Below are 27,393 nucleotides of genomic sequence, written 5' to 3'. Positions count from 1 at the left end.
GCGGAGACAGTTGAGCATGACCTACGGAACTGCGACAATTGTCGGTGCTTGTCGTGAGGCTTCGGGGACGAGACGCGTTCGGACGCGCTGGCGGCGAACACGCGAACGCTGTTCAGCACGTGGCCTTGTCGCGTCGCGCCACAGCCGCAGCCGTCCGCGCCTCCTGCTGGCTTCCTCATCCAAACCTGCTCAACGATCCACGAAGACGACTGTTTTGCGCTCCATCTGACATTCATGAATACAAGGGAAATTCCCGCTATGGAGAGTTGATGGCATAGTCCTCGATACGCGCGTATCAGTCACGGTGGTAAGGACTCCTCCGCATGCGGTTACGGTGTATGGCACATACTGGTGTTTAAGGTTCGCCGTACAAACGGCACTGCAGAGTTGACTTGTAGGTGATCTCATTATTGGAGAGATATGGTGTGTTTGACGTAACATCTTATTCGCCGCTTTCGCCGCAGATAGCACCGCATGTTCAAGGCCTGCCTATTCTTTAGGCTGCAGGGCTGCATCGATCATAGGAGGACCAGACATTGCCCGACTCAATGCAAGCCCGTAACATGCCCTCGCTTGACAATAAATGAATGCGTGCGGCATACGACGCTTCTAGGGTTGGGCGGCGCATGCATCCTCGACGCATCCTCTGCACGGTGAGCTCTCTGGACGAATGGGCACTTATCTATTGTGCGTCGGGAGCTTATAGAGCGGTCGGCGGTCGATGTTGCGGAATATATCGACGTTGAATGGCGATCGCCCCCAAAATCAATCCGCCCTGGACAGCTAAGTAGGACATCGAGCTCTGCTGTGATACTCTGGAGGCATCGCGCTGACCTGTTTAAATCACGTCTGTCTGGCGTGCTGGCCCGCAGTCTGCAGCCGATGGCCCTTGACGGGACTCAATGACGGTCAATGCCTCCGGGGAACCTCGAGCAATCCTTGCGTATGAAAATGAGATGAAGGGCATCTCCCGTGGACCTGTTATATCATTGTTGGCCATAACCGTACGCAGTTTCTCTGGTCCGGTCATTGGGGAAGGGCATATCCTGCTATCCGGCGTGAAGACGACAACCATCCTGTCATCCTACAGACATACTCAGTAGGACTCGGACACGCACGATCACATACGCGATGACCTCCGTGCTGGCCACAGGCTCGCCACACGTCCGGCATGTCCACTGAGTCCTTCTGGGGGCTTGGGCAGAGATCATAAAGCAGCACTGCCCCACACGCGCCATACAGCCGGGAATCCGTAGCCTGGACAATGCAACATGTCTCGCCTATTCCCGGTCGTACGTCTTGTGTTAGCCTGAGGCATCCCTCTGAGTAGCTGGACCACCTGTTGCGTCTGCCATCTTGCTTCCCCCGCATGGCTGGTGAGAACTAAACGGCCTCTTGGGTTGCCGCAGCCACAGTCGGTAGTTCTGAGTGTTATACCGTATCAGAGAACCCGGCATGAATGACGACCGTACATGCGGTACGTGGCATAGATGCAACCGAGGAGTACATTGTGAGCGTGTCTCACGTCGGGGTCCAGGCTTGTATGTCGGTTGACCCCCAGCACTCCTGACGGCGTGTCGAATGATGGTCAGAATACCTCTACCAATGCTCGTCCTGGGGAGATGACCGCCACCGGCTTGCTAGACAAGTCGAACGTTCCGCCTCCTTGGTAAGCGACGAGGTCGCCGCCGTCCTGACCGATCCATTCACCCACGCACAACAGTTTCTCGAGGTTCGTTGAGACGAAAGCTTGTGCTTGTTCTTTGGTGATGCGTCCGTTGCTCTCTAGCACCGTCTGGGATTCATTGAAGTGAGCGAGGTAGGATCGAGGCAGGGATGCAATGTGACGTACCCATGCGGCATCAAAGCGGGTGTTAGGTGCTTGCCACGCATCGCGGACCCCGACCCCGACTGTGACTCCGGCATCCACAAGGGCGACTAGGGCAGTGTCGTTCGTAAGAGGCGGGCCGGCCAAGCTAGGAGATGTGAACGTGGGTGAGTTACTAGGGCGTCGGGCATCTCTCTGGAGGTACTCACATCCTGCGGTCGTCCCATGTGTGCGGAAAGGGTCTCGCCGGTTCCAGTATGACCCCCACGTTTGCTTTAGCTAACAACGCAGTGTCAGGAAACGATGGCCGGATGACCTGTTTTGCACGTACCGATATCCTCCGCAATAAGATGAGCTTCAGTCGCGTGGAAGAACACCATTCTCATGTTAGATCCGCGAGCCTCCTCGATCTCGTCCTTGAGCCTAAGCAACGTCGCCATTATGTCGGCGCTCGCGACATCAATGACCAGCGGAATCCCTCCCTACACCAGTCCGTCAGCATTCATCGCGGGCAGCCTCTCGGACGAGCCACGCACTTGGGCAACCTTCTGGAACCAATAGCCTATCTCGGTGTGATCAGGCTCGCCATCAAGCAGCAATCTCCGTAGCGCGGCGATCTGAGTGCTGACGCTCACGCGGCTCTCAGCAGAGAAGGGCGCCGTGCGACTGACGACCACATGAAGCGCAGTGATGTCCTTGAGGATAGCGCCAGACTCCAGTGCATGGGCAGAGCCGGTGCGGAAGGTGACTGAGAGACCAGCGAGGGTGTATGGACTTCTGGCGAACGTGCTGCTCTTCGCTAGGGAAGAGGCGGCGTACGTGACGCCGCTGCGGTGTGTGAGGCTGTCACAGGATGATAAGTCAGCTTGCGCAAGAGACCGGAAGATAGATCGCCGTGACGCACAGGGCATTTCTTGTCCCAAACTGTAGTGCATCCGCTGCGCGTACCATACCGCCCTTGTCGTCTAGAATCCCAGGAGCATCGCTCAGGAATGGGTCATAGAGCAAGCCATCTCCCGTTGAGGGCTCGCCCGCAATCTCCTCGATACCAAGAGGCGACCCGAAGCTCATGAGACCCGGCGCGATGCTGCCTCCACGCAGGTCCAACTCTGCGACCACGTCAGACCCATCGACGTTCACGCAATCCGTCCTGACGCAGACGAGTCTGCCTTCGTCGAACACGACGTCTCCTAGCCCTTCCCCAACGAAGAGGGACCGTAGACCCTCCTCCGCCTCTGGATCCCTGACGACGACCTCACCGACATTCCTAAACCTCACGCAACCGCTATGCTTCACGGTGCCGAGGGGCGGAAGCCCCTCCCACTTGACCGCCTCCTCCCGTTCCTTGTCCCAGTTGGGGACGCTAGGCACGCGTTGAAACGCACTTCCTCCTTTGCCCTTCCCAATCACTACGGCATCCTCATCTGAACCCACTTGCAGGATGCCGTCAATCCAGACTTTACGCGGGGTAGCGCCGAGCTGGAGAGGATGAGAGTCCCAGAGCACGATATCGGCGTCAGCACCTTTCTGAAGAATGCCGACGCGGTGCGACATGCCGGCAGCGGTGGCCGGCACGGCGGTGACGGACGACAAGGCCATGTTGGGGGGTAGTCCTGAACTCGGAACTTTTAGTAAGATCTGAGTATGTACGGCTTTGGGCCACGTACCGAAGTAGTGTGCCTGTTGAGCTTCGAACAGGAGGTAGCGACTGTTTAAGACAGGATGATCAGACTGCATAGGAGTGAAGCGTCAAGTTGAGAACGTCGAGCAATGGGTCACTGCCGGCTAACTGACCTTCATCACTACGGGTATGTCATTATCTGCAAGGATGCGAGGGGCGAACTCAGAACCACGGTAAGACTCGCGCTTGAACCGATGGTTCGTCGCGAATATGGCTATGGCAGGGGTTCCGCCCCAGCTGTGCTTCATGAGTGAGTACTCTGTCAGGCCAACGTGCATGAGATTACCCACGTTCGCTTGAGCACTTCAGGAACAAGCCAAGCTTCTGAGGCGTGGTGGAAGGAGGCAATTGGGAATTGAAACTCGTTCGTCAACTGTGTCATGTCATCATCAGCGGACGGCATTGTACGATGTGCGTCGAACGACCTACCCGGACAATATCATCCAAGTCTACTTCCTCGTAGCAGTGATTGGAGATCTGTTGCTCACGATCAATTCGCTTGTTGCAACTAGGAGAATTCGACGCGCCTTCACTCGTCCTCTCAGCACGTCTACCAATGCCTCCCACTGTAAGTTCTCCGGATAGAACTGTCCCCGTATCTCGTCCCATAGACCGGCCTCCACCTTAGCACAATAAGTGTCTTGCGCATCTCTGATCTTTCGGGCCTCATTATATGCGGAGCGGAAAGACCAGATCGCATCCATGCGATTTCCGTAACGCCTCAAGTTCTCTCCGCACGCCTGCCTGTGGAGCACGCGTCAGGCACTCGTCACGGGTAGTAATCGGCAGATATCATACTTCATGTGTCTCCAGCGTAGAGGCTCGTCGTGGTCGGCCTCCGTGCCGTTCAGGCTGTGTGGAGGTTCCAGGAGCATGGATGTAGGTGACCTGTCAGATGTTTTGCGTAACTTGAACATAAAGGCTTGACCACCAATCGCGTTGCCGCTGCCAGGGAGAACTTGGACTGTTGTCACACCACCAGCAATCGCGAGCAGGAACGCGTCGTCATGTGTGTCGAACCCGTCGATACTCCTGAGCCAAGGAAGTACTGGTCCATGCCTAGAGTTGACATCGAACGTGCCGCGCATGAGCGGCGCACTGAGCAGACCAACATGAGAGTGAAGGTCAACTGCGCAAAAAGATAAAATGAGTTACAAGACGGGTATGTCTGTAGGCACTCACCCAATCCTGGAGTGACCCAAGCACCTTCAGCATCGTATACTACAACATCATTCCGCTCCGTGTACAGTGTTTCCGGAATATCGCCAAAGGCCTTGATAATGCCCTTGTCGAGATAGACATCACCGTACACAATCTCGGTACCATTGCGCGCACCCGTCCAAATGGTCGCGTTCCGAACCAGCGTCGGCTTCGTATCAGACTCGAACCTCTCTGACGTCTCTCGAGCAGAGAAGCCGGTCGGTGGGCCTGGCGTCTTATACAGTGCAGCACACCGCGAAAGGATCACGTCCGCATCGAGTGGAACGTGCTGGAAGCGGTGGGGTTGGGTGTCTTCTGAAGCGCGGACAGCAAGGTATGCAAGAAATGTCGCCGCCGCCAGTAATGTGTACAGCACAGGCAGGATGTTGCGCGTAGCAGTTGGACGACGAGTGTTGGCAGGCGCGGCCAACGGTAGACCTTCAGCTTCAGCAGCCATCGTACTACCTCGGAGCTTTCGATGGGTGAGAGCGAGCCAGGAGTGAGCAGCGTAGAGAGACCTAGCACTACACGCATGAGCACACCACACGCGACATACGCGTGAGATGAGGCCTATGTTGGCCGAAATTCCTGCGAAACCGGCCACGGCGGCGCAGTACACTGGCAGATAAGCGCACGATATGCTCCAGGAAGCATCTCGAGTTGCAGGACAGCAGACTGATGCGCGGAGTAAGCCAGAAGCTGAGGAAGAACTGGTGATAAGTATTACACCAGACCAACTGCCAACACTGGCCCAACAGTACATAATGATACTTTGAAAGTAAGTAACCTTCGACGCGGCCCTTGGCTCCGACACGCGCTGGTGGCGCAGTCGACTCATCAACTCAGTCTCAAACTCAGCGGCGAGTCAGCCACATGCGCGTCGCCGCCAGACGTCTCCTGCTCTCTCCTGCCCTGGACATACACTGTACAGTCCTGCGTATGCATCTCAGGCGAGCTCGCCTGGGACCTTCGTTGCTCAGATTCGGCGGACTTCAGCTTCTTTCGGGAATGCGAGTCGCACGACGCGGTCCTCTAGCACCAACGTCCAACCCCCGCCCATCGAGACGATGGCGCTCGGAGAGTCGCGCCTTGACCCGCACAGTGACACGCGCGTCGACACTCAATAATAATCGGCATACTTTCGACTCTGAAGCGCGGGTGCGTCAGTGTATTTCGACGATCAGCTCTACATACTAGTACTACATACGTGACCAGTGTCGTAGGCGAACAGCGCAGTCAAAGCACATTCTTTTTTTTTTTTTGCGGAGGGCTGCTCAGCTACAACGAGGGGCCTCCGAAAAGAGGTGTACGCTCGTTTCCTCCGGGGAAAATGCGGCTGCGCACGAACTCCTGTTGCGGGAGAACAGTGTAGGACTCGACCGTCATCGCGCGCCGACAGGTAGTGCACTTAGAGAATCGGGAGTCGACGCGCTCCGGCCCATACCCACTAAAAACCCCATCGCCTTGCACCTCCCCGGCCAGGGAGAGGCGCGAGACAGCTGTGTCCGTCGAGCCATGCCCTGCGATTTGGTTGGTTCTTCGTTTGTTGATCGCTCGGGCATGGCTCACGCTTGTTCGTCGATGTCTTGTGTCCTTGAGGTTCGGCTTGGATGATCTGCGATGACGGTCAGCTAGTAGGTCGACTGAGGCGTAGTGTGGATACTCACTTCGCATCCTCGCCAGGGGCACCGCTCAGTTGATAATTTTATGGAACGGCGCCCCTCTTTCATACCGAGGTTGTTCGGCCCGCTGTAGTCTTCGTGTGCATACACCCGTCGCGGATCGTTAGGATCCTTGACGTTGGACATGGCCTACGCTCAAGGTCAGTCATCATCACACAGCTGAACGACGTCAAATACTCACATGTGCCATGCCTTCTCACCCGTACGCGACGATCGAATAGCCTCGTGGTCCGCCCCATGACGGAGTCGAACCAGTCATCAGCGGAACGGTCCCCATAGAGGGCCCGCGCACCATGTCATCTGCGGAGTGGCGCAGTAGCACACTCGACATCCGTGGTGAACGGCCACACTACAGCTGCTTCCGACTACTCTGCGGCAAGAGTAGCCGGGCCCGGACGACACCTAGGCTGGACGGTTCCCTCACCGATCGTGCAACGTACGGGTGGCCCCGTTTAAGAGGTGGATGAGTGATCGCCGCGTGCAATGATCCTCAACTGTAATGTTGTCTTGAAGTCGTTGCATGGATTGAGGCGTGCATCTGCGAATCGAGGTGAGTGACCATGATGCTTCGACAATGTCGCCGCGGACTTACATTGTTCTTGAGGGATCTTACCAAGTGCATGGATGGCTCTGGCCCAGGCGTCAACGCGGTTGTGGCGCAACGGAAGTTGTGGGGTCAAAGTGGGCGTGGCCTAACATGAGACCCAGGTCGCCGTCGTGGAAGAAAGGAACACCAAAAGACAGCCTCGGTGAGCGCGACACTTAAATGCAACCGAGATGGGGACGTACATCTGGCCACCATGCCACCGTGCCACCTGCGGTGTAGTCGCATATAGGCTGGCATACGTTGACGCACGACAACGTCACGCATGCCCTGTGCCCCGTCTTGTGTTGGACATGGGGGACGGGGAGACCGAGTGGCGGTCGAAGGTCAAGAGGGATGGGGGACGAAGTGGCACCCTGGCCGGCCTTATATCATGCGGGTCTGTGGGTCCATGTTTGGTCAACCAAACAACCATTGTCGGCCATTCCGACTCAGCCTTTTGTTCTCTCGATTTGGACCGCCTTGTGCCACTCGTTCTTATCTATCGGCTAAGGCTGACAGAAGCACGGACAGCGTGGTGGGCGGTGCGCGCCATCATCATGGGTTCTGTGAGCCCGGCGACGGCTTGTTTTCTGCGGTGCAACGCTGCTTCGCAAGTGGACAAGAGCATGGTCGACTCGTCTTGGCGGCTTTATCTGTGAGTCGACTGTACTGATGGAATAGTCCCTGTGGCAGCGGGCGGCCATAGTCAGAGCCCGCTATCTGTGCTCGCTGGAGGCCAGGACAGGGTCCGCAAGGGCCGGTTGCATCCAGTCGCGAAGATCCACTTGGACTGGACAATGGTTCCTGTCGGGCTATACGAACCTCTCTTCAAGATCAGTGCGCGACTAGCACCATGGCGACGACGTATTTCTATCCGCTGTATATCAAATCGCGGATGCTAAGGCTGAATGCGAAGTTCTGCGTGACCTGCTTGTGGCATGACGAAGTTAAAGTTAGGAGACGCCTTTTACCATCCGATGGTGACGGGATGGATGCAATAATTCGCAGTCAGATTTTTACAACAGCAGCCAGGTCAGAGAGGCTACTTACTAGTGCATTGACCCGTACAATAGTAAGCTGTTCAATGAGCGAGTCGCCATGAACGACTACTAACCCAGATCTGAATCGCAGATCTGGTAAGTGTGCTTACATAATATTGGCCCTGCAGTTGTCTTGTGGTTCCTCTCGATGTCGTTGGGTGCAGCGTGACAGCCATGATCCCCTCTCTACCACTCGAGCTCAACGACTATATCGTCGACTATCTGCACAACGACACCCGGTTCCTCGGTTCATGTGCCTTGACGTGTCGCACTTGGCTGGTCGCAGCTCGCTACCACCGTTTCCGTGAGCCCATCGTTGAGACCGACGAAGACCTCATGGCGTTTGGGAAACTCGTGGCACTATCCCCGACGTTAGGTCCCGTCGTCAGAAGGTTACGAATAAGCCGCTTTACTTCCGCGGTACTGTGTTCTGCGTTGCCTGCGCTTCCAGCTCTTACTACTCTGGAACTCGATGATTGTGACTTCGAATCCGGTGACTTCACCAGCGTCGATGCCAAGCTTCCCGCCCTGCAAGAGCTTACTATGGAGCTCTGCACCATCGGTTTGGACACGCTAGCCCAACTACTCTCGGCTTTGAGCGGTCTGAAACGCCTCTCCATAGCTCAGCCCTACGCCATCCTGCCAGGCGTGCCCGTCCTCGGACGTTTGGACTCTTTACGCTCGCTGCGACTGGACTTCTGTGACCTAATGCTCGGGGAGGACGCGAAAGTCCTTGTGGATTGGCTCCTGAGTACGCTCCAGCCACAGCAACTCCTTACGCTTCATGTCATCCGTCTTTATGACCCACGACCTATGCAGCCGCTGTTCGATACCTTTGGTCCGGGCGGTTTGGAACATGCGACCATTGAGTTGTATTACCTTGAAGGTTTGTGCCTGCTATACCTCGGAGTACATCTACCATGTCTGATTGTCGCCTAGGGATTGCAACGACTGAGTTTACGCTAGAGCGCTGTGTCAACCTGCGCTCGCTATCGATCGAGCTCGGGAATCACACGGAGTGGGAGGGCAACACGATGGATTTGAGGTGGTCTAGCTTGCTCATATCCCAGCTCAACTCTCCCTCCCTCGAGACAATCACTCTCACCGTGATTACTCGACCATTCGAGCCGCAGGACGACTGGGAGTTCAATGACATACAAGCATTAGATTGGCAAAGCATCAATTGCACGCTCCAGCGGTCAGTTCTCAGGGAACTGCGGGAATTCAAGATACACGGCCGAGGGTCCAAAACATCGCTGGAAGCTCGTCTGCAGGAGACGTGCCGAGATGCGTATCAGCGAGGGCTCTTCCGACTAATACAGCGAGACTGAATGTGTTGTGCGTCCATTTTGTCTGCTCATGTCGCTTCGCTGTACTGACTTGAGCATGGTTGGCGGTACTTATAGCCTGTGTCGCGCGCATGAGGGCATCCATCGCTACTCCAGGCGGTCGTGTTCGTAAGCCGAGATCGTCGCTGTGCCTGTACTTCAACTGAATACTGAACATCTCATACCCGCCACTACGTCAGGTTCGTTGAATGAGCCCTACTCAGCAGACGGGTACTGACCGACTTTGTGACTTGCAGGTTAGAAGCGTCATACGAAGCTTGATATCGTACTAGCGATTACATCCGCTCTTGTTGTACCGCAAATTAGGACCCAGACAGGTTAACCATGGACGAATCAGTGACGCTCATATGCCTATACGTGAATTCACATAAAGCACAAGTACACCACTCTGTCATTGTCCTTTAAGGTTGGTCGTAGATCCTGGGAATATACGCTGACTCGCGACCTCGCTACTAAGTAGGTCGGTAGCCATTGGGCCGGATTGTCAGCCACAGTTCGGACCACTAGGAAGCCTCGGCGCTCGCAGTGACTTCCGTCTAAGAGATGCTATCGTCTAATTGAAAAATGTATGTTGCTGTGACCTCACGTTGCTGGAACTCTGACTGCCTTTTCCCAAAGTGGGTAAGATAGTCCGCGGAGGCCACAGGCGCAAACGTGATCCAAAGTTGTACATCTCCTTGACTCCAGTGAATCCCGCCGGTATGCCACATGTCAAGACTGTATGCTCGTAGGCGGTAAGGGTCCTACTACTGTCCTCGTGTCCCACGCAACAAAATTTCTTTACCGCCAGCATGACCGGAGGCAAACCTTAAGCACAATCTTTGCCGCTCATAGTGCGATATAAAGGGTGGCTTCTGCACCTTCCATCAAGCTGCCCCCACCGGCAGACTCATGACGGTGCAGTCCTTGCAAATGGACCCTCTAGTATTACCTGTTTTATTGATCGTCTGCGTCTTCTGCATCTCTCTATTCAGACGCAACTCGCTGCGGGGGAAACTGCCACCTGGACCAACTGGCATCCCGATTGTTGGTAATTTGTTCCAGTTGCCTGCGTTGCGGCCGCATCCGAAGGTATGGACACCGGCTTCTTATTTCTTATCGACAATCTGACGCTCGGCTTGTAGCTCCTGGAATGGGCCGCCCAATATGGGGAGATATTCTATCTCAAGCTCGGTGGGCAAGACGTGGTGGTCTTGAACACCGCGGAGGCCGCCGACGAGCTGTTGTCCCGCCGTAGTCACAACTACTCAAGCCGACCGACTCCGCATGTTGCTCAGGATATTCTGCGCGGCGGGATGGGACTTGCATTCCTGAAGTATGATACTCCCTTCAAGGTTCGATCAAATCGACTCCATCTTTCCATTTACACCTCTGTTGAGCACTCCTCCTAGGCGGTCAGGAAAGCACTACAAAGTGCGCTGGGTCCTGGTCCCTCGAAGCAACTCCGCCAGCACCAAGACAATGAATCTCGCGTGCTCCTCTACGATATGATTCTCCACGGCGATCAAAGTATGTTACAAGAACCGCTGCGTGGATCACACGGAAAGATCTTGGATCATCACTGGTTTGCACCGGTGAGGCGATATGTGAGTGGATCTCACTGTCATTCTACACATTCTCATGGTGTGACGTCCTGGTGTATATACAGGCAACGAGCGTTGCTCTGTATGCAATGTATGGCAAGCGAGTGGCGCGTTTCGTCGATAATCCGGACCTGTGAGTTCACTTGAGCTGGATTATACAGCTACTGATACACAGATTCCTACTACTAGTCATAAGATATATGACATCGTCGATAACTTCGCGCACATGTCTCAGCCAGGGAGCTATCTGTGAGTAAACCGACCAGCCGAGAAGCGTAAAGAATATCGGACTGACTCGGTGATCGTCGCTGCAGGGCAGATGTATTTCCTCTGATGCGACGCCTTCCCGATTTCTTGGCTCCTTGGAGGGTCAAAGCTCAAGAACTGCATCTATGGTCAGTCGCTCGCCGTTTGGAATATGTACTAGATGGTCATGATCTTGCGATCGTAGGGAGATGGGACTCTGGGGAGGCCTTGTCGATGACTGTAAGGCAGCTCTACGCAACGGAGAGCACCGGAGTGGATTTGTCGGTTCCTACCTGAACTCACGGACAACCGCTGGCCGCGAATATGCACCTGGGAAGGGGTTGACCGAAGACGGGTGGTTGCAAGACAGCCTCCTTGCGTACGGCGCCGGCTCCGCCCTCGAAGCGGGTTCCGATACCACTGCCATGAGCATAGTAACATTCGTGCTCTATATGCTTAGCTACCCGCATGTGCTGCAGAAAGCGCGAGCAGAGATCGACGCTGTGATAGGAACGGAACGTATGCCGGACTTCGACGACGAAGAACAACTGCCATACTTCGTGGCCTGTATAAAGGAAACTATGAGACATAGGCCAGCGACTCCGTTAGGTATGTTCATCCGATCCTATACACCGGCATACAGCTGCTCATCGGTACTCGCCAGCCATAGCGCATGCGACCGTCGAAGAAGACTTCTACAAGGATTACATCATACCAAAAGGATGTACAGTGATCGGGAACGTGTGGGCAATTCACAGGGATCCGGAACGGTTCTTCAACCCGACGGCATTCATCCCGGAAAGGTTTTACCAAGAAGGCAAGCCGACTCGTTGGGGCACTCGACCTGTTTCGGACGAACGCGACATGTATGATAACTTACCCCTCTCTCATTGCGTATCACTTATCTTCCGTCGACAGCTATGCGTTCGGATGGGGCCGTCGCTTCTGCCAAGGCAGCCACGTCGCAGAAGCATCCATCTTCATTACCCTATCTCGCATACTTTGGGGAATCGACTTCTATGCGCCGCTCGATCCGAAGACAAAGCGACCCATTCTGCCTGACGTCGCAAACGAGGAGACGACGTGGAGCGAGGGCTTCGTCAGTGTGCCGCACACTTTCAAAGTCGGCTTTGCTCCGCGTTCTGCCAAACACGCCGAGTTGATTCGCAAATCGTTTGATGGTGTGCAGTCGGAGTGGCAGCTGTTAGGTCTCGAAGGGGATGACCGATGAAGCTATACGGCCGTATTGATTATTGTCAGTTGTCTTATATCAATTGAATATGCAGTACTTGAATCATCCTGAAAGTTGAGATCGTCTTTGGTTCTGCCTGACGATTCTTGGTGATATTTTTGACCATTTCGTTACTAGTACTGCCTACACAACGCCGTTGCTACGATAAGCTTAACCCCGCCCCACGTCTTGTCGGAGATCGGGTACTGTCATGGCGTACATCTGCATTAACAACCGCGAGCCTTGTACGGTCCCGCAGTCGATTGAAGTGACGGATGAAGAACGGTGCGCGTAGTTTCGATCACGGGATCGTTCAACCCCATTGTGAGTCTGACCAAACATGTACAACGCCAACATACTGTACGCCGTTGTTCATAACGTTCCCCGATCAGCGAAGTTCATGATTCTGAGTGCCACTGGGTATTGAAAATATTCATTGCTGCTCCCAGTGAGCGACTGATCTCTCTGTGCCTAGTTATCGCCAACTCGAGACATGCTTCGCTTAGAGGCGAGGAGTCGGCAGTGAGTGCACGAAGTTGGCACCATTGAATGTGATTAGCAACATCATTCTTCTCTACTCTCACTGACAACAGCTGACTTCGTCTCCTGCGAATCCGACAGACACATTTGGATTTTTGCTCAGCAGCCAACACTGGTCATCGTCTCGATCACCAAGTCTAGAACCCGCTATGACTGTACCCCGCGCGTCCGCCAAGCGTCTGCACGTACGTACCCTTAGGGGGGGCCGGAGGGTTATTCGCAGTGCGCCTAGATAGAACACTTCCGACGTTCTTGCGCAAGCGTATCTATCGTTGGTAAGCTATACAGTTCACTAGTATATACCATCGGATCGGGCTGAACGGCGCATTTAGTGGCACACTCTCGACAAGTTGCGCTGTGACGACATGGAAGACGCAACGATTAGTCGCGGAATAACATCATAGGCTGCGGACTCTACGTACGCACATGCGTATGTCAGACCTGTTGCGGCCGCCGAGGCGTATGTCAGCTGCTACCTGTTCTACTGCTAATTCCTAGTAGAAGTCCCGCCGGTCTCACTCGTCCTGGTCCGATGGTGCCGTAAGAACTCACAGCGGTAAGCTCCATGTCTTCTCAACTTCTGCCAATGTACCTCATGCCAGAAATTGGCACTTCCGTCCAGGCGAGGAAAACCGCTGGGGCCTTCGTTCTCATGCAACAGGCCCTGTGCTGCTAACAGTACTGGAGCAGCTGCCAGTGAACTTGAAATCAAGGTTTCGCTTCCAGTCGTATAAAGTGCCACCCGCTCCGCAGAATGTCCAAGTGACGCATAAAATGATCGTCCCACTGCTTACAGTCTTGTCGCTCTCCTTCATATTTCTCTTATTCAGAAGGCTCAAAGAAGACTCTTCGCGGCGACGAATACTACCCCCAGGACCTTCTGGTATTCCTATACTGGGAAACCTACTTCAGTTACCTGCCTTACGACCGCACCCCAAGGTCAGTCGTCGCATCGCTGCTTCCGAAGCAGTCGCTGACAAAGATGAGTGTTAGCTCTGTGAATGGGCCTCCCAGTATGGAGAAATCCTCTACGTCAAATTGGGCGGCCAAGACGTTATAGTTCTGAACACGGCAGAAGCCGCAGATGAGCTGTTGTCCCGGCGCAGTCACAACTATTCAAGTCGGGCAATGCCACACGTTGCCCATGACCTTCTTCGTGATGGTCTAGGGATCACTTTCATGGGATATGGCACGTCGTGGAGAGTGAGAGTTGCGGCCAGTTGGTTCGACTTAATCGGCAGATACTAATGGTCCATCACCTAGGCACTCAGGAAAGCCCTGCAGGTCGCTCTCGGTCCTGGCCCTTCAAAGAATCTCCGCCCTATGCAGGAATATGAATCGCGGGTCATGCTATACGATCTGATGCGTCATGGCGACAACAGCGTCGTAAGAGACTGTGGCATCAACGCACACGGAGAAGTGACGGATAGTCACTGGTATGCGCCAGTGCGACGATATGTGAGTGTCACGATTGGTCGCATCGGTGTAGCGAGTGGCACATTGATCACCTTCAGGCGACAAGCGTTACGCTGTTTGCGATCTATGGCAAACGAACCAATCGGTTCCAAAACAATCCAAATCTGTATGGTCGCCTTTGTGTATCGTTGACCGAGCGATCCATAACTCATGAGTTCTAGTCATCTCATATATGATGTCGTCGACAACTTTTCGCGAATGTCCCAGCCTGGAAACTACTTGTAGGCGCTCAAGATTACATCTCCCCAGAAGCTCGATAACATACTCTGGCATGTAGGGCAGATGTGTTTCCGTTCTTGCGACATTTCCCCGACATCCTAGCGCCATGGAGGGTCAAAGCACGTAAATTTCACCTACGGTCAGCTTGGTCTTGCCGCTTCGCATACAGTCGCTCAAACTGCACGACAGAGAGAAAGGCTTATGGGAAGGCCTTGTCGAAGAGTGCAAAACAGTTATGCAAGATGGAGAGGATCGGGGTGGATTCGTCAATTCATACCTGAGAGCTCGTGCCAAGGCGGGCCAAGAGAACGCTCCAGGAAGAGGGCTCACGGAAGGCGACTGGATGCAAGACAAATTCCTGGCCTTCGCAGCGGGTTCAGTTCTGGAGGCAGGGTCAGACACTACCGCGATGACCATAGCGACGTTCGTGCTTTACATGTTGAACCACCCGCAAGTGCTACAAAAGGCGCGGGAAGAGATAGATGCTGTGGTCGGGACGGAACGCATGCCCGACTGGGACGACGAAGAGCGGCTGCCGTATTTCGTTGCTTGCATCAAAGAGACTATGAGGCACCGCCCTCTCGTTCCTCTAGGTAACTGTTTCAGTCATTGACGTCCGTTGACGCCCTTATTTGAACTTCACTACCCAGGTATACCGCACGCTACGATGGAGGATGACTTCTACAAAGGCTACCACATTCCGAAGGGGTGCATGGTGATCGGAAACATATGGGCGATGCACCGAGATTCCGAACGGTTCTATAACCCAACCGCATTCATCCCGGAGAGGTTCTACGAAGAGGGCAAGCCGACGCGCTGGGGCACTGGGCCTATCTCGCAAGAACGCGACCAGTAAGACATTACGCAACTTTCTGTCCACATTGAACTGACACATGGCTTACAGCTACAGCTTTGGCTGGGGCAGACGGTTCTGCCAGGGAAGCCACATCGCAGAGGCGTCGCTGTTCATCACCCTCTCTCGCTTGCTATGGGGACTCGACTTTTCTGCGCCGCTCGACCCGAAGACGCAGCGGCCAATCCTGCCTGACATTGCGAACGAGGAGGCGACCTGGAGCGAAGGGTTCGTGAGCATTCCGAACCCATACAAAGTCAGGTTTGCTCCGCGATCGGCGAAGCATGCTGAGTTGATTTGCGACGAATTCGAGGCCGTGCAGGCTGAATGGCGGAGGATGAGGTTGGATGTCGATGAACGGTGAAGCGGCGTAGTGCCCATGCATGATGCCGGAACGAGTTCCTCCCTACGTCCGCTTTGAAGCGAATGCACAGCGGTGGTCGTGTATGTATCTGCGTCGTGCCTGCCTGACTATTGTATAGATTCGTCTTGCATCATCGTGTTTTGTTTTGCCGTTCTGCGTGAACTCTAGAGATCTGATCCAATCGCATCTACGAGCGGCGAAAGCAAACAATATTTGCATGACGATGATCAAGCTTCGATATACCTAACAAGACAAGGGCTCTAACATATATGCATAGCAGTACACGATGTGAACGATGCCATCATTTCCAAATTCTGGGCTGCCAGATTTGACAAATGACTTTTGGGTGACTTCGAGAGAGATTCAGGTACTGCCGGAACGAACGAGCGCTGTCAATTTGATTGCCATGCAAAATCGCGTTCGTCGCACGTACCTTGCGTTCTTCGCCCGATTCATCGCTCAGTCCCAGTGCGCGTCGTGCGTATAGCTCCACGAACTGCGAAAAGCATACACGGGACATACGACGAGCAACACGAGTCCTTCCAGTACCGTCATGAACCCGGCGGCGCCGAGTCTGAACGCATGTGCCTCATTCAGCCCCCCGTCCAGTCCGCTTCCCAGAAAGCACGCGCCCGCATACGCTCCCAACAGCCCGCCGACGGCGACGCCGCAGAGCAACCCGAGCGGCATGATGGCTTCACCGAGTCTATGTTCGACACCATCCGCCGGGTCGTGCCTCCGCATCCAGCGCCGTTCCACCTGAGTCAAGCCCCAGCAGAAGGTGAAGATCGCGAAGCCTATTGCGGCACCGCCGATGCTGCTCACGCAGAGGATCGTCTCCCGATTTGAGCTTTTGTATGGCTCACGCGACATGAGGAAGATGTAGCCTGCAGAGGTGCACACTAGAGCCGCAGCGCCGGAAAGCAAGGCGTAGACGGTGCCATGCGCGATATAATCGGCCAGGGCGAGAGCGATGGCCCAAAGAATCCTGCGCAGCACTCCAAAGGACGGATGTTTTCTTGCGCGCCTCTTGTGAGTGTCATCGATGATTGCGAGTTCGCGTCTTGATGTTGGTACATGCGCAGGCTGCCGACGGGAAACGTCGAACGGCGATCCAGAGGAAGGGGTAGATGATGAAGGAAGACCGCCATAAATAGGATGGCTAGAGAACGGGAACGAGGGCGTGGTGTACGGCTGGGAATGGCGTAGGTCGACGGAGGTGACCGTGAATGATTCGGAAACGTACGAGGCGTACTGAACGGAGGTGCGTGCGGACGGAAAGAACTCCTTTTGCACGGTCATAGTCGTAGGTTAACGGTCGCGATTTCGGTGGGCACGTCCGGTTGGCTTGATCGTGAGCCGCGGGTGGCTTAGGTGGTCATGCGAGGATGCGGAGAGTTATACCTCTCAGAAACTCCGTAGGAAGTCTCGAACGCTGACATCAAGGTCTTGTGTGGTCGGACTGGGAAGATAGACGTACTGTCAATGGAAGGACGTGGAGGCGTGACGCAGCTCCACAGACATAAACGGTGCGCATGATCTAGATTTAGACACGTAGATCAGTCGAGAAGGTACCTTGAGGATGGGAGACCACACGGGATCTACCTATCGCTGTAGACTACCTTTCAGTTACAATATATTTAGACGAGGCTGTGTTGCGCGGTCCGTGAGGCGAGGACATGAAAACAGAAACCATCAGTTCGATCGATGAGGGAAGGCAGAAGAAATCACGTACAGCCCCTCAACGTGTTGGATGATGAGCTAGATTGTGGTCTTCACCGTGATGTGCGGTTCATCGCGCTGAGTATCACTGCCAATCTGGGCTACTTGTACGCCCACAAAGACCCACAACAGATCCCCAGATGAGCAGAATTCCTTGTGACCTGTTGCAAGTCCGGTACCGGGCCGCCCACGAACGATGAACGCAATTTGAAAGGTATGCTTACCAGTGATGCTGTCGGTCAGCCAGGCCACTGGTGAATGATGCCCACGTTGTCAGACCCCACGGCAATCGCAACTGTGCAGCCTGAGCGGCGAAACTGCCTTGCTCGTGAAAGCCATTGTAACTTGAGCAGCAAGCACACACGATCCAGTCAGAGTGCCCAGTAGGTTTGGTTTCGAGGATGCTCTACTCCAAGTTCAATGGTATCAGCGTCAACGAATGGTAGAATTGCTAAAAGCGTCATGAGTTTGGGGTGTCCTTACCCCCGATAAGAAACGGATTCAGACATTGACCTGAAGACTTTTCAGACGATGGTATGTAATGCGCGCAGGTGGATTGGTGGTGAAGTGCAATATGTTGACTTTTGGTTTCGCTCCGCCTCGGGCAAGCGTCAGCGTGAGATCTAATCTCGTCCGCCCGGTAATATCCGAGTCGAGATTATCTCTGCTGCCTGTGGAAGTCGATCGTCATTCGAAACCCCTGCCATCCGTCTTGACCCACGCCCGCGCGTTCGTTGTATAAAATGTCTGATTGGGGTACGTTTGCTTTACCATAAGGGGAGTCGTATGTTGATACATGAAGGGCATACAGACGCGTCAGACGACGAAACGCCTGCGGCCGCGCCCTCCGCCCCCGTGCCCAAGAAATCAGCAAAGAGCAAGTGGGAGGGTGAAGATGACGATGATGATGCTCCTGTGGTACGTTTTGGAATAAGTCTGTGCGAGGGTGTGGAATGCTGATGTGTTACACCGATCGTGTTCATCAGAGCGACTGGGAGGCATCCTCGGACGAGGAGAAGAAGCCCGCCAAGGCTGCCGCCCCGGTGGCACCACCAAAGAAGAAGGGCACTCTCAAACAGAAACTTGCAGAGAAGGAGGCCGCTCGAGCAGCACGAATAGCCGCAGGCGAGGACGAAGACTACGACGAAGACGCCGTGCTCGATCCTCGGGAGAAGATGCGCTTGGACAAGGAGAGGGAGCTCAACTCTGACTTGAACAACGCGGCTGACCTGCTTGGAGCCGCTGCTCTCGGAGGTTCGGACATCCTCGTGTCTGCCATCTCACGCGACTCACGTTGGGGACAGGGACCTCGTCCTCCGAGTTGGACGAGCTGATCTCGGCTCAGCCACGGACGAAGGAAGACTTCATCAAATTCTCGAACCAGATCATCCAGTATATTATTCAGCGTCATCAGGACAAGCCGCTCTACCCTGCTTTCGTTGAGCACCACGTACGGGAACTGGCGGTGCCCTTGCGCGATGTCGAGGTCCGCAAGGCGGCCAGCGCCCTCACTACACTCGCGAACGAGAAGCAGAGGGAGCAAAGAGACAAGACATCCGGCAAGAAGAAGCCAAAGGCTACTACCAAACCTGTGCTGGGTGCCGCAAAGGTGGCGAGCAAGTGTGTCGTCTCGTTCAATTACGCATGTTCGCGGAGCTGATGCGCTCTATTCTCAGGCTCGACACATCCGTGTACGACGAAGCCCTCGATGACTTCGGGTCGACCGCAGACGATTTTATGTAGAGGTAGTGATGCTGTGCTGTACGTCGCCGCACAACTTGTATCAGGTCATTCAGCTGTAGCATGGCATGTTATTGATGAGAATTGCTTGTTGATCTACGACTGCTTGTGAGAACATTGAACGGTTGCACCTGGGTTGAACATTTTAATGTTGAGGTTCTCGTCACCTTCAGTACGTGACTTGTACATGGTAACGTGCAGTTTAGCTAATTGCGTGCCGTGCTTTCTGACAACGCGCAGCATCTGATAGCGAGCGACATCCTGCCCACAATTCGTCGAGGATGAGTCGTCTTACAACAGCGCTACGTTCACGACAGCCACGATGACATGAAACTCCAGCTGAGTAAACCTCACTCATCCCCGTCCTCATCGCCACTGCTATCTTCGTCATCACTTGCAACACCGACGACGCCACCGCCCATCTTTTCCTTCAGCATCCTGCCCGCTTCGGCCAACTTTGAGCCCAGGGCTTTTCGTGCACCCGCATTGGCACCGATGTCCCACACCTGCAGCTTGCCCTGGGACCCCGCTGCCGCGAGTGTGAGCGCGTCGTCGGGCGACCACGACGTCGAGAACACCTTGCCCTGTGCTGCCGTGAACAAATGTAATGATGAAGGCAGGAGTGGACTGGACTTACCACACCTAAGTCGCGCGAGATAACGAGACTGACTTGCCGCTTCTCGAGGTCGGCGTCTTCGTTGACGTTCCATACCTTGACGACCTTGTCAGTCCCGCCAGTAACGATGCAGCCCCGGATGTGCGGGTTCACATCCAGCGCGGATGCGGCACCGTCGTGGGCAGAAAGTGTGAAGCGTGCGGGTGAGGGAGAGCTCAGATTGGAAGGCAATGCTCTTGCGTCGAAGTTCAGGACAAGGCCATTTTCCAGCGACACCTGGAATCACGGGTGTATAAGCTATCAGGAATGTGCAGTGAGGTAGCGGGACTTACATAGAAGCCGTGTGCCTCCCATGGGTCCCACCGGATCGCCTCAACATCTGCCCCGACTACTGCCCCAACGCCCGCGTCGGGCGCTCTCGAGTCGAACGTTCGAACCGTCCGGTCGTAGCTACCGGTGAGCAGTACCGTGGGCTCCTTTTCATTCCATTGCACAGCCTGTACCTTGTCCTTGTGCACGTCGAAACTACGCAGCGCACCCTGCCCTTCGTCACCCTCACCACTGATCGTCGGGTCGCGAGTGAGGTCCCACAGCTTGACCGTGCGATCCGCAGACGCAGATGCCAGCAAGTTCCGATGTGTGCGATTCCACGACAGTGAGAGCACGGCGTCGACGTGGTACGCTGACGACGTTGCGCGGTGCTTGGTCTTCTTGCGCTTTTTCTTGCCAGTGCCAAGCGGTGTTGGTACGTGCGCGGCGGTCTTGTCTGGGCGCCCGAGTACCATGTCGGGGTACATCGCATCGACGACGTCGAGCGACCAGATCTCAATCTCGGGCTCCATCGTGCCGACGGCGATGTAGTTGCCAAACTGTTTTGCGGGGTGGGTGGAGGTGGCCTGGGCGGAGGGGGACGTGACGGGAGGGAAGTCAAGCCATTCGAGGCAGAGCGGGAAGCTGGGGAGCATGAGGTCATGGTGAGCGTAGAGGTTCTCTTCGGACTCGTCGTAAACGTAGATCTCGAGTTGGGAGATTTCATCTTCGGTTTTGGCGGCGACAAGGATGTTGTCGGTCGGCAGGATCTCGAGTTCTTCTCGCTCGTTCTCTTCCTCGTCCTGAGCAAGGGTTAGAGACGAACCAAGGAGTGAACGTAACATAACGCACCTCCTTCAAGGTGATGTACGGATCCTCATCGTTATTCCGGTGGTATGTGAGGCCTTTGATGTTGCTAAATGGACCCATGGCTTTTTGGGTCATATTTCAGTCCAATTTTCGACGAGAATAGAATTGTTACTAACCTGGCATGGTATCATCCTCATCATAGTCATCTAAGTTATACTCAGCGAGATCGTCGTCTCCATTCGCAGACTTGGCCGGCTTGTGAGGCTCGTCGACTTCCATGGTGACATCCTCGTCCGCCTTGTCATCATCTTCACTTGTAACTCGTTCACTCAATACATGAACACGCATGAGAGATCAGGAAGGACTCACTCGACCCATGCGCTCTCATCCTCATCCTCATCTACATCGTCGGCCTCCTCGCCCTCGGCTCCCTTCCCCATCGTTCCAGCAGCTTTGTGTGCGGCTTCGAGCTCTTTCCGCGCATCTTCTAGCTCGATGTGGGCAAGTGCACTAACTCGAGCAAGCTCGTTATCGTCTAAGACATATTTCCCGGGGTGTCGGGCTGCTACCCCTCTTTTGACCCTGACGGAAACATAAGCAGCGGGCGGACACAGATATTCGCATAACATACCAGGAGACACAGGAGATGAGGCTGCTCATCTTGCGCTACGATCGCCGCAAGATTGCAATGTACAACTTGCAGCGGCTGCAGAAACTCGGAAGTCAAGATTTCTGCTTCGGGCACATCTCGGGCACGTGTAGGAAGAGAGAGGGCGCTTAGCACGGCCCCGTGATTGACGCGCGTGGGACGCGCCACGGTCACGGTCAAGTCACGAGGCATGTTGAACTAGGACGAAGCCACGGCTCGCGCACGAGTTGGACTGCTGAACGCACCAGCGACCTCCGCTTGACCTCCTGTCTTCACTGTACTCCTCACACCCCTGACTGCCACGTCATGTTCAAAAGCATCCTCCCCTCTCGCAGGGTCCCAGCTACGGACTTCCAGATGGTAACTCCGCCCTTCGACTCTGTGCCGAACGGCAAGGAGAACTACCCCGAGCTGTCCGCTTCCGACGAACTGAAGCCGTCTCGCGTCGAGAAGTCTAAGAAACGTAAGGGCAAGGAGCAAGCCCAAGGCTCGGATAGCTACGCAACCACACATGCATTCGAAAAGCTACTTGTGAGTATTGGCTTTCTGAAGCTCGTGGAAGCCTTCGGACCCCCGTCCCTATGCGACATGGGCTTGCTCTATGACGATGCATGTCTCTGTTGAGTACGCTATCGCATCAAGACACGGTAGTATATACTACACGCCATGTCTCTTCTCTGGTTGCTCGAGGCCAATACCTTGGACATGGCTGACTCCATCTACAGGATGAACTGCAGGTACCTGACAACATGCGCGAGAAGCTAGCCACGATGGATGCTGGTGTGAAGGCGGCCTTCGTCAAGTCTTCGAAGGACCTCGCCATCATGTCATCTAAGTCTGCCGAACCGCCCATGACGCCTCGCGGTGTCCGCAAGGCGCGCAGCATCGAGTCTATCTCCTCACCCCAGCCCACACAAAATGCATCGCAATCCAAGTACAATCTCTCGAAAGTGCCCGACCGCCCGCGGTTCATGAATACGAATACGCACAACCGCGGTGTGTCCTTCGATGCCAACCGCCAGACGATGGTGTTCCACGAGAAGCCCGCTCCAGCGCCGAAGCCAGCGAAGGAGAAGCGTAGTAAGAACGCAATGGCACCTGCTAAGCTGCAAAAGCTCCTGAGCAAGGCGCAGGCCACTCACCTCGACATCGAGGTCGCCAAAAAGCTGCGACTTCACCTGCGAAATGAGCCCGCTTCGTAAGTCGTGCGTGCCTCCCAGTGATGATTGCCACTCATTGTCCGCAGCTGGACTCAGGAATTCATTCAAGAGGGCGGGTACACGACCATGCTCACCCGTCTTCACGAGATCCTTACTGTCGAGTGGCGGTAAGCTGCGCGTCTTTGTCTCGGTCCGGCTACGTCTGACTGGGCACAGTGAGGAACAACACGATGATCAGCTCCTTCACGAACTTCTACGCTGCTTCAAGGCTCTTATGACCTCGGCCGTCGGCTGCGCAGCCCTCCGAAGCTGCTGCCCCGCACCCTACACGCAAATTGTCACTGTTTTGTACTCTGACAAGCGGCCTGGCGACGTCGCCACTAGACACCTCATGATCGAACTGCTCCTTAGCCTGTACGAACTCTACCCTTCATCATCCTTACCATCCACTGGCAATCCCTCCCGTGGCTCGCCGACGTCTCCCTACGGCCACAACAGGACCAGGTCGGTCCCATGGGAGTCTGAGGCTAGCGCGACACTCTCGACTGGCTTGATCGTGCTCCCTCCGCCTCACTCCTCTGTTTGCTCGCTTGTGAAGTCCCTTCTGCTCACGCCGGCCCCCCGTCCCGCGGAGGACGATAGCGTCCCTGTTCAGCCTCACTTCTTCATTGAGAAGATCCACCGCCCGAGGGTCTATAAGGCGTATCTTGAGGAAATGAGCAACCTCTGCCGGGATTTCTTTTGGATCTATTGCCATCCGGCGAACAAGATCTGGAACCTGGACGAGACGGATGAGGAGAAGGCCGAAAGACCGCGCGCTCCCAGCGGTATGTCTGGGGGTGTTGAGTACGAAGCGATGTGTTATATGGTCGGTGTCGCCTTTCCGTGGAGGGTCGTCGTCATGCCTAATGTATGCTTTGTTGGGCAGAGTACACACCTCAAGTTCTTGAACGCTTATTGTCGCGCTGCCGAAGAGCTGCATTACCCGCCGCAACATCCTCTTTCGGCGTACCAGTTCCATAGGGATCTCTTCGCCTCCGGCATGGACCGTATCATCATGGTTCGCGGTTTACCTACCTCTCGCGATCTTGAGTTGACATCCATCACAGATGGCTCGCAGGGCCTCGACTGCGTATTATCCAATCCTCCATCTCGAAATTGCGCGCTACATCCGCTGGGCTACGCGTTCTGGCATCGAAATACCATGGGGCATCTCGCGGCTCATGGGCGAACCGCCTGTCTTGTACCTGCTCATGAAGCCCAGACCCGCAGCAGAGGCGAAGGAGCCCTCAGTTGCCCCCTCCCCAGGCAAGACCAACAAGGGCAGCAGCTCCGTGCCCAGCTCGCCGACGAAGGCGGGCAATCATTACACGACGGAGCGCAGCCATGCTGCGCCTCCTGGCCAGGGTCTGCGCAGAATCACTCCTATGTTTGGCTTTTGATTGCACTTTAGATACGCCTGATTGCATGGGATCTGCTTGCTCTGGGAGACGTCACTGGTTCCTTCCTACAATCGTTCTTCCTCGACTCGTATATATATGCTCTCCCCGATCTGCTCTTGTTGTCTTAGTACCCTCGACGCTGCACGTCGCACATTGTATATCAGCGACACCGCGACTGCTGCATGCATCTGCCTGACCCGCGCTCTGTACTGTAGATTGACATGATTTGACGACACTGCTTGTTTGAAATGCCGATTGACTGAGAACGAGGGATGTTACAGTGTTTCCTGCCGAGGCGCAGCAGCCATGTCCTGGACACGGCCCGACGGATTCGCTCGCCCGACGGCTTGCGTGCGTGCTCATGCGGCGACACAGGCTGTGCGTAGCAGCGTGCTAGTGCTCGAAGCGAGGGCTGCCGTATTTGGGAACGCTCCTCAGTCGCCGTGGCAGCGGGGGCACGTGAGGGGAGGGTGGCTGGGTAATTTCGATAGTGCGGGCGCGACGACTGAGACTCTACCGCCCGACACAACCGCGATTTGTCTTTTCTATCCACGAACATCGTCAACGACCTCCTCACGAAGCCTGCCCAGCTCTGTCGTCCTCGAGCTGCTCAACTGTCTCCCTCATCGTCAGGCTCCATGGTGAGGTCGGTCGTCTACAGTCGTTACCTCGTTGCGCTGTTCGCCGCGCTCCTCCTTGTCCCCTTCGTTGCTGCCCACGATGCTCGTGCACTAGAGCGTCGAGACATTAGCAACATCTTCAGCTTCCCCGACAACACCGACACGGACAAGTCGACGTCGACCTCCGCGGCCAGCAAGACCACAGGCTCGACCTCCGCGACCAGCGCAACCTCCGCCGAACAGTCCAAGTCGACCCAGTCGACCCAGGCGTCCGCTGGAGGGAAGTCGTCTAACTCCGCGTCGGCGACATCGAATTCTCAGTCGACGTCGGCCAGCAATAGCCAGTCCTCAGGCTCGAACACCAACAGCCAGACTGCGACAAGCCAGTCTACGCCTCCTCCTTCCAGCTCGAACGCCCGCTCGACTTCATACTCGACGAACTCTGATGGTGAAGTGACCACGGTCGTCGTTACGGCACCGGCGTCTGCATTAGCGAGTGCGTCGTCAGCCGCGACGGATTCGGGTGGAGGGTCGAGCTCGGGCATCAGCACGGGTGGTATCGTTGGTCTTTCGGTCGCAGGCGGAGTGGCACTGCTCGCCGTTGTCGCATTTGCTGTGTTCAAGTTTAGTCGCAAACGGTATCTGGACGAGTATGATGACGGTGCGTGTGACATATCAACTGAGCTTGGGGACCATCTGCTCAACGTGTACTTCCCTCAGCCGAAGCGATCAAATGGCCTGAGCTGGGCAACCACGGCGATTCATCGCATGCACTGCCCACGCACCGTACAGGCGGAGCTGGTTTCGATACATCGTCCGAAGTGAACTTGACGCGTCCGGATTCGCGCGCGGGCAGCATTGCACCCTCCGCAGCCGCTTCTACTGTGGACCTTTATGGTGCGCAGCAGGATCCTTACGCTGTACCGCCGCTTCCGCATCTCAACCCCAATGCAGGTGGCGGCGCGTTGCAGCCATACCGCGATGACCCTGCCGCCACATCCTACTACGACCCCTACAGCGGCCCTGTCCCGCAGACGCTGGAGGGCGAGGCTATCCCTATGACACAGATCCCCGGCCGCGCACGCAGCCCAATGCCCATGCAGGGTTCAGGCTTCGCGCCGGGGATGGGAATGGACGGAAGGAGATCACCCGGACCCGGCGCAGCACTCGCTCCACCTATGCTCTCACCAGTTGGCATGCGCTCGCCGAGTCCAGGAGTGGGCATGGCGAACATGCGCTCACCGAGCCCAGGGCCGAACGCAGCGTACAGCGCAGGTCAGTTCGCATGACCTAGTGTCGACGGGAGGTAAAGGTGGATGGCTGGCCCATGTCTAGGGAGGGGAGGAGGGTGATCTACTCGGATTTTCGTATCGATTTCAAGGGACACTGGGTCTGGATGTCATCAGCTCAGAAGACAGGGCTGCGGGTGTGCGGAGGACTGTAACGGTACTGATACCCTCGAGTGTGTCGCATTCTGGATCGTGCAAGGATAGACAATGCATTCGTCCGTGCTTCATTTGCTATACGCCTTGGTTGCATACTCACGAGTGTCGTCCGCATTGCTTCTGTAGTCGACCGATCCGTCCACGTCCCCTTCGCGCTGGCTGGGCCAGCACCCGCTGGGCGTGTCTTGCTGCCATGCACCTTCGCTCCTTTTGTCGCTCGCTACTCGCTGCAATTACGTTCGTTTAGTTCTCGCGTGCGGGGCACGCGCCCGCGTCCTCGCCGCAGCCCCTGCAGTGTGCCCCGCCGTGCCCCGTCTTCCGACTGTTCTCCCCTTCGCACACCATCGCACACCTTGACTCCGGACAACGGACTTATAATCGCTTCTTCGCTCTGCATTTTCTGCACTTTTCACATAGACGGATGGAACGTCGCCATGTGCTCGTACAACACTAATGTCTCCGGTATCATACTATCTCCATATCTATGCATGTGAACCACCGCACTACGTTAGAGACAGCTAATGCGAAGGATCCTATCTGCAGCGCGAGCACGGCATCCAGGCAATCTCAATACCCGCTGGTACTAATGTTCATACACGCGTTACGCGCGTGGCCGATGTCAAACATTGTCGGACATGCGGGAAGGCGTAGTACCACTAGTCGCGGTGAGTCCTCTTCAGTTCATACGCCGCGAGTAGACGCTAAGTCACTCTATGAAGCGTTTTCATCGTCCCTTCCGGCCGCCGTGTGTGGTTAATACAGGGTAGAAGCACAAGGTGTGCCATCTGGTGGGGTCGATATCAGAGTTGTGTCCGTTTTACCGCCAGAGATCATGATACCTCAGGCTAGCCCACCCCATTGGACCAGTCACACAATGGCTACCCAATCGGTGCGTCGATGCGATGTGCCTCCACTACTGAGAATTGCCCCCAACTAGCGTATCTGAACCTTGAACTTGGGATGCTGGAGTCGCAGCTGATCGTGTAATGGAAGAATACAGGC

The 27,393-nt window shown here is 55.4% G+C and overlaps 10 protein-coding genes across 10 annotated transcripts; 7 read left to right on the top strand and 3 right to left on the bottom strand.

Annotated features, from left to right (window-relative positions):
* Positions 1-1,588: 1,588 nt before the first annotated feature.
* C8Q71DRAFT_715127 (uncharacterized protein) lies at positions 1,589-5,166 on the bottom strand (the record flags this gene model as incomplete). The annotated part of the gene is made up of 13 exons (XM_047921021.1): positions 1,589-1,795; positions 1,853-1,976; positions 2,038-2,107; positions 2,160-2,310; positions 2,365-2,671; positions 2,733-3,441; positions 3,496-3,559; positions 3,623-3,746; positions 3,800-3,882; positions 3,939-4,007; positions 4,043-4,253; positions 4,308-4,638; positions 4,692-5,166. 13 exons carry the CDS (start codon positions 5,164-5,166, stop codon positions 1,589-1,591), a joined length of 2,925 nt encoding a protein of 974 aa, XP_047774666.1.
* A 1,666-nt stretch (positions 5,167-6,832) lies between these two features.
* C8Q71DRAFT_291526 (uncharacterized protein) lies at positions 6,833-7,762 on the top strand. The gene is made up of 3 exons (XM_047917589.1): positions 6,833-6,941; positions 6,996-7,124; positions 7,181-7,762. Exons 2-3 carry the CDS (start codon positions 7,089-7,091, stop codon positions 7,634-7,636), a joined length of 492 nt encoding a protein of 163 aa, XP_047774665.1. The 5' UTR covers positions 6,833-6,941; positions 6,996-7,088; the 3' UTR covers positions 7,637-7,762.
* Positions 7,763-8,175: 413 nt separating this feature from the next.
* Positions 8,176-9,756, top strand: C8Q71DRAFT_781120 (uncharacterized protein). The gene is made up of 4 exons (XM_047924869.1): positions 8,176-8,903; positions 8,957-9,355; positions 9,424-9,545; positions 9,603-9,756. Exons 1-2 carry the CDS (start codon positions 8,192-8,194, stop codon positions 9,346-9,348), a joined length of 1,104 nt encoding a protein of 367 aa, XP_047774664.1. The 5' UTR covers positions 8,176-8,191; the 3' UTR covers positions 9,349-9,355; positions 9,424-9,545; positions 9,603-9,756.
* A 21-nt stretch (positions 9,757-9,777) lies between these two features.
* C8Q71DRAFT_291096 (cytochrome P450) lies at positions 9,778-12,495 on the top strand. Its single transcript, XM_047917586.1, has 10 exons — positions 9,778-10,100; positions 10,157-10,437; positions 10,491-10,700; positions 10,758-10,952; positions 11,015-11,082; positions 11,139-11,198; positions 11,264-11,344; positions 11,401-11,804; positions 11,860-12,061; positions 12,114-12,495. Exons 2-10 carry the CDS (start codon positions 10,258-10,260, stop codon positions 12,424-12,426), a joined length of 1,713 nt encoding a protein of 570 aa, XP_047774663.1. The 5' UTR covers positions 9,778-10,100; positions 10,157-10,257; the 3' UTR covers positions 12,427-12,495.
* A 1,009-nt stretch (positions 12,496-13,504) lies between these two features.
* C8Q71DRAFT_290943 (cytochrome P450) lies at positions 13,505-15,899 on the top strand. The gene is made up of 10 exons (XM_047917585.1): positions 13,505-13,522; positions 13,589-13,905; positions 13,960-14,169; positions 14,230-14,424; positions 14,481-14,548; positions 14,604-14,663; positions 14,720-14,800; positions 14,851-15,254; positions 15,312-15,513; positions 15,566-15,899. Exons 2-10 carry the CDS (start codon positions 13,741-13,743, stop codon positions 15,876-15,878), a joined length of 1,698 nt encoding a protein of 565 aa, XP_047774662.1. The 5' UTR covers positions 13,505-13,522; positions 13,589-13,740; the 3' UTR covers positions 15,879-15,899.
* A 280-nt stretch (positions 15,900-16,179) lies between these two features.
* C8Q71DRAFT_726739 (uncharacterized protein) lies at positions 16,180-17,180 on the bottom strand (the record flags this gene model as incomplete). The annotated part of the gene is made up of 3 exons (XM_047921795.1): positions 16,180-16,248; positions 16,312-16,374; positions 16,401-17,180. 3 exons carry the CDS (start codon positions 17,178-17,180, stop codon positions 16,180-16,182), a joined length of 912 nt encoding a protein of 303 aa, XP_047774661.1.
* An 867-nt stretch (positions 17,181-18,047) lies between these two features.
* C8Q71DRAFT_781094 (translation initiation factor eIF3 subunit) lies at positions 18,048-19,439 on the top strand. Its single transcript, XM_047924868.1, has 6 exons — positions 18,048-18,134; positions 18,210-18,356; positions 18,412-18,518; positions 18,587-18,854; positions 18,905-19,220; positions 19,277-19,439. The coding sequence occupies exons 2-6, from the start codon at positions 18,344-18,346 to the stop codon at positions 19,341-19,343; spliced, it is 771 nt and encodes a 256-aa protein (XP_047774660.1). The 5' UTR covers positions 18,048-18,134; positions 18,210-18,343; the 3' UTR covers positions 19,344-19,439.
* An 18-nt stretch (positions 19,440-19,457) lies between these two features.
* Positions 19,458-21,791, bottom strand: C8Q71DRAFT_781091 (transducin family protein/WD-40 repeat family protein). Its single transcript, XM_047924867.1, has 7 exons — positions 21,707-21,791; positions 21,445-21,657; positions 21,252-21,388; positions 21,118-21,197; positions 20,289-21,068; positions 19,978-20,232; positions 19,458-19,924 (listed from the first exon to the last, which is right to left on the bottom strand). The coding sequence occupies exons 1-7, from the start codon at positions 21,733-21,735 to the stop codon at positions 19,691-19,693; spliced, it is 1,728 nt and encodes a 575-aa protein (XP_047774659.1). The 5' UTR covers positions 21,736-21,791; the 3' UTR covers positions 19,458-19,690.
* Positions 21,792-21,961: 170 nt separating this feature from the next.
* C8Q71DRAFT_815994 (armadillo-type protein) lies at positions 21,962-24,580 on the top strand. The gene is made up of 6 exons (XM_047926112.1): positions 21,962-22,255; positions 22,450-22,922; positions 22,971-23,051; positions 23,101-23,752; positions 23,813-23,944; positions 23,994-24,580. The coding sequence occupies exons 1-6, from the start codon at positions 22,031-22,033 to the stop codon at positions 24,324-24,326; spliced, it is 1,896 nt and encodes a 631-aa protein (XP_047774658.1). The 5' UTR covers positions 21,962-22,030; the 3' UTR covers positions 24,327-24,580.
* A 241-nt stretch (positions 24,581-24,821) lies between these two features.
* Positions 24,822-26,555, top strand: C8Q71DRAFT_290823 (uncharacterized protein). Its single transcript, XM_047917584.1, has 2 exons — positions 24,822-25,607; positions 25,667-26,555. The coding sequence occupies exons 1-2, from the start codon at positions 24,965-24,967 to the stop codon at positions 26,233-26,235; spliced, it is 1,212 nt and encodes a 403-aa protein (XP_047774657.1). The 5' UTR covers positions 24,822-24,964; the 3' UTR covers positions 26,236-26,555.
* Positions 26,556-27,393: the final 838 nt, after the last annotated feature.

This window comes from Rhodofomes roseus (genome assembly GCF_022264815.1).
Source record: "Rhodofomes roseus strain CIRM-BRFM 1785 chromosome Unknown C8Q71scaffold_25, whole genome shotgun sequence".
Taxonomy (NCBI): domain Eukaryota; kingdom Fungi; phylum Basidiomycota; class Agaricomycetes; order Polyporales; family Fomitopsidaceae; genus Rhodofomes; species Rhodofomes roseus.
The sequence above is the reverse complement of the archived record's forward strand: the minus strand, read 5'-3'. Positions and strand labels throughout refer to the sequence as shown.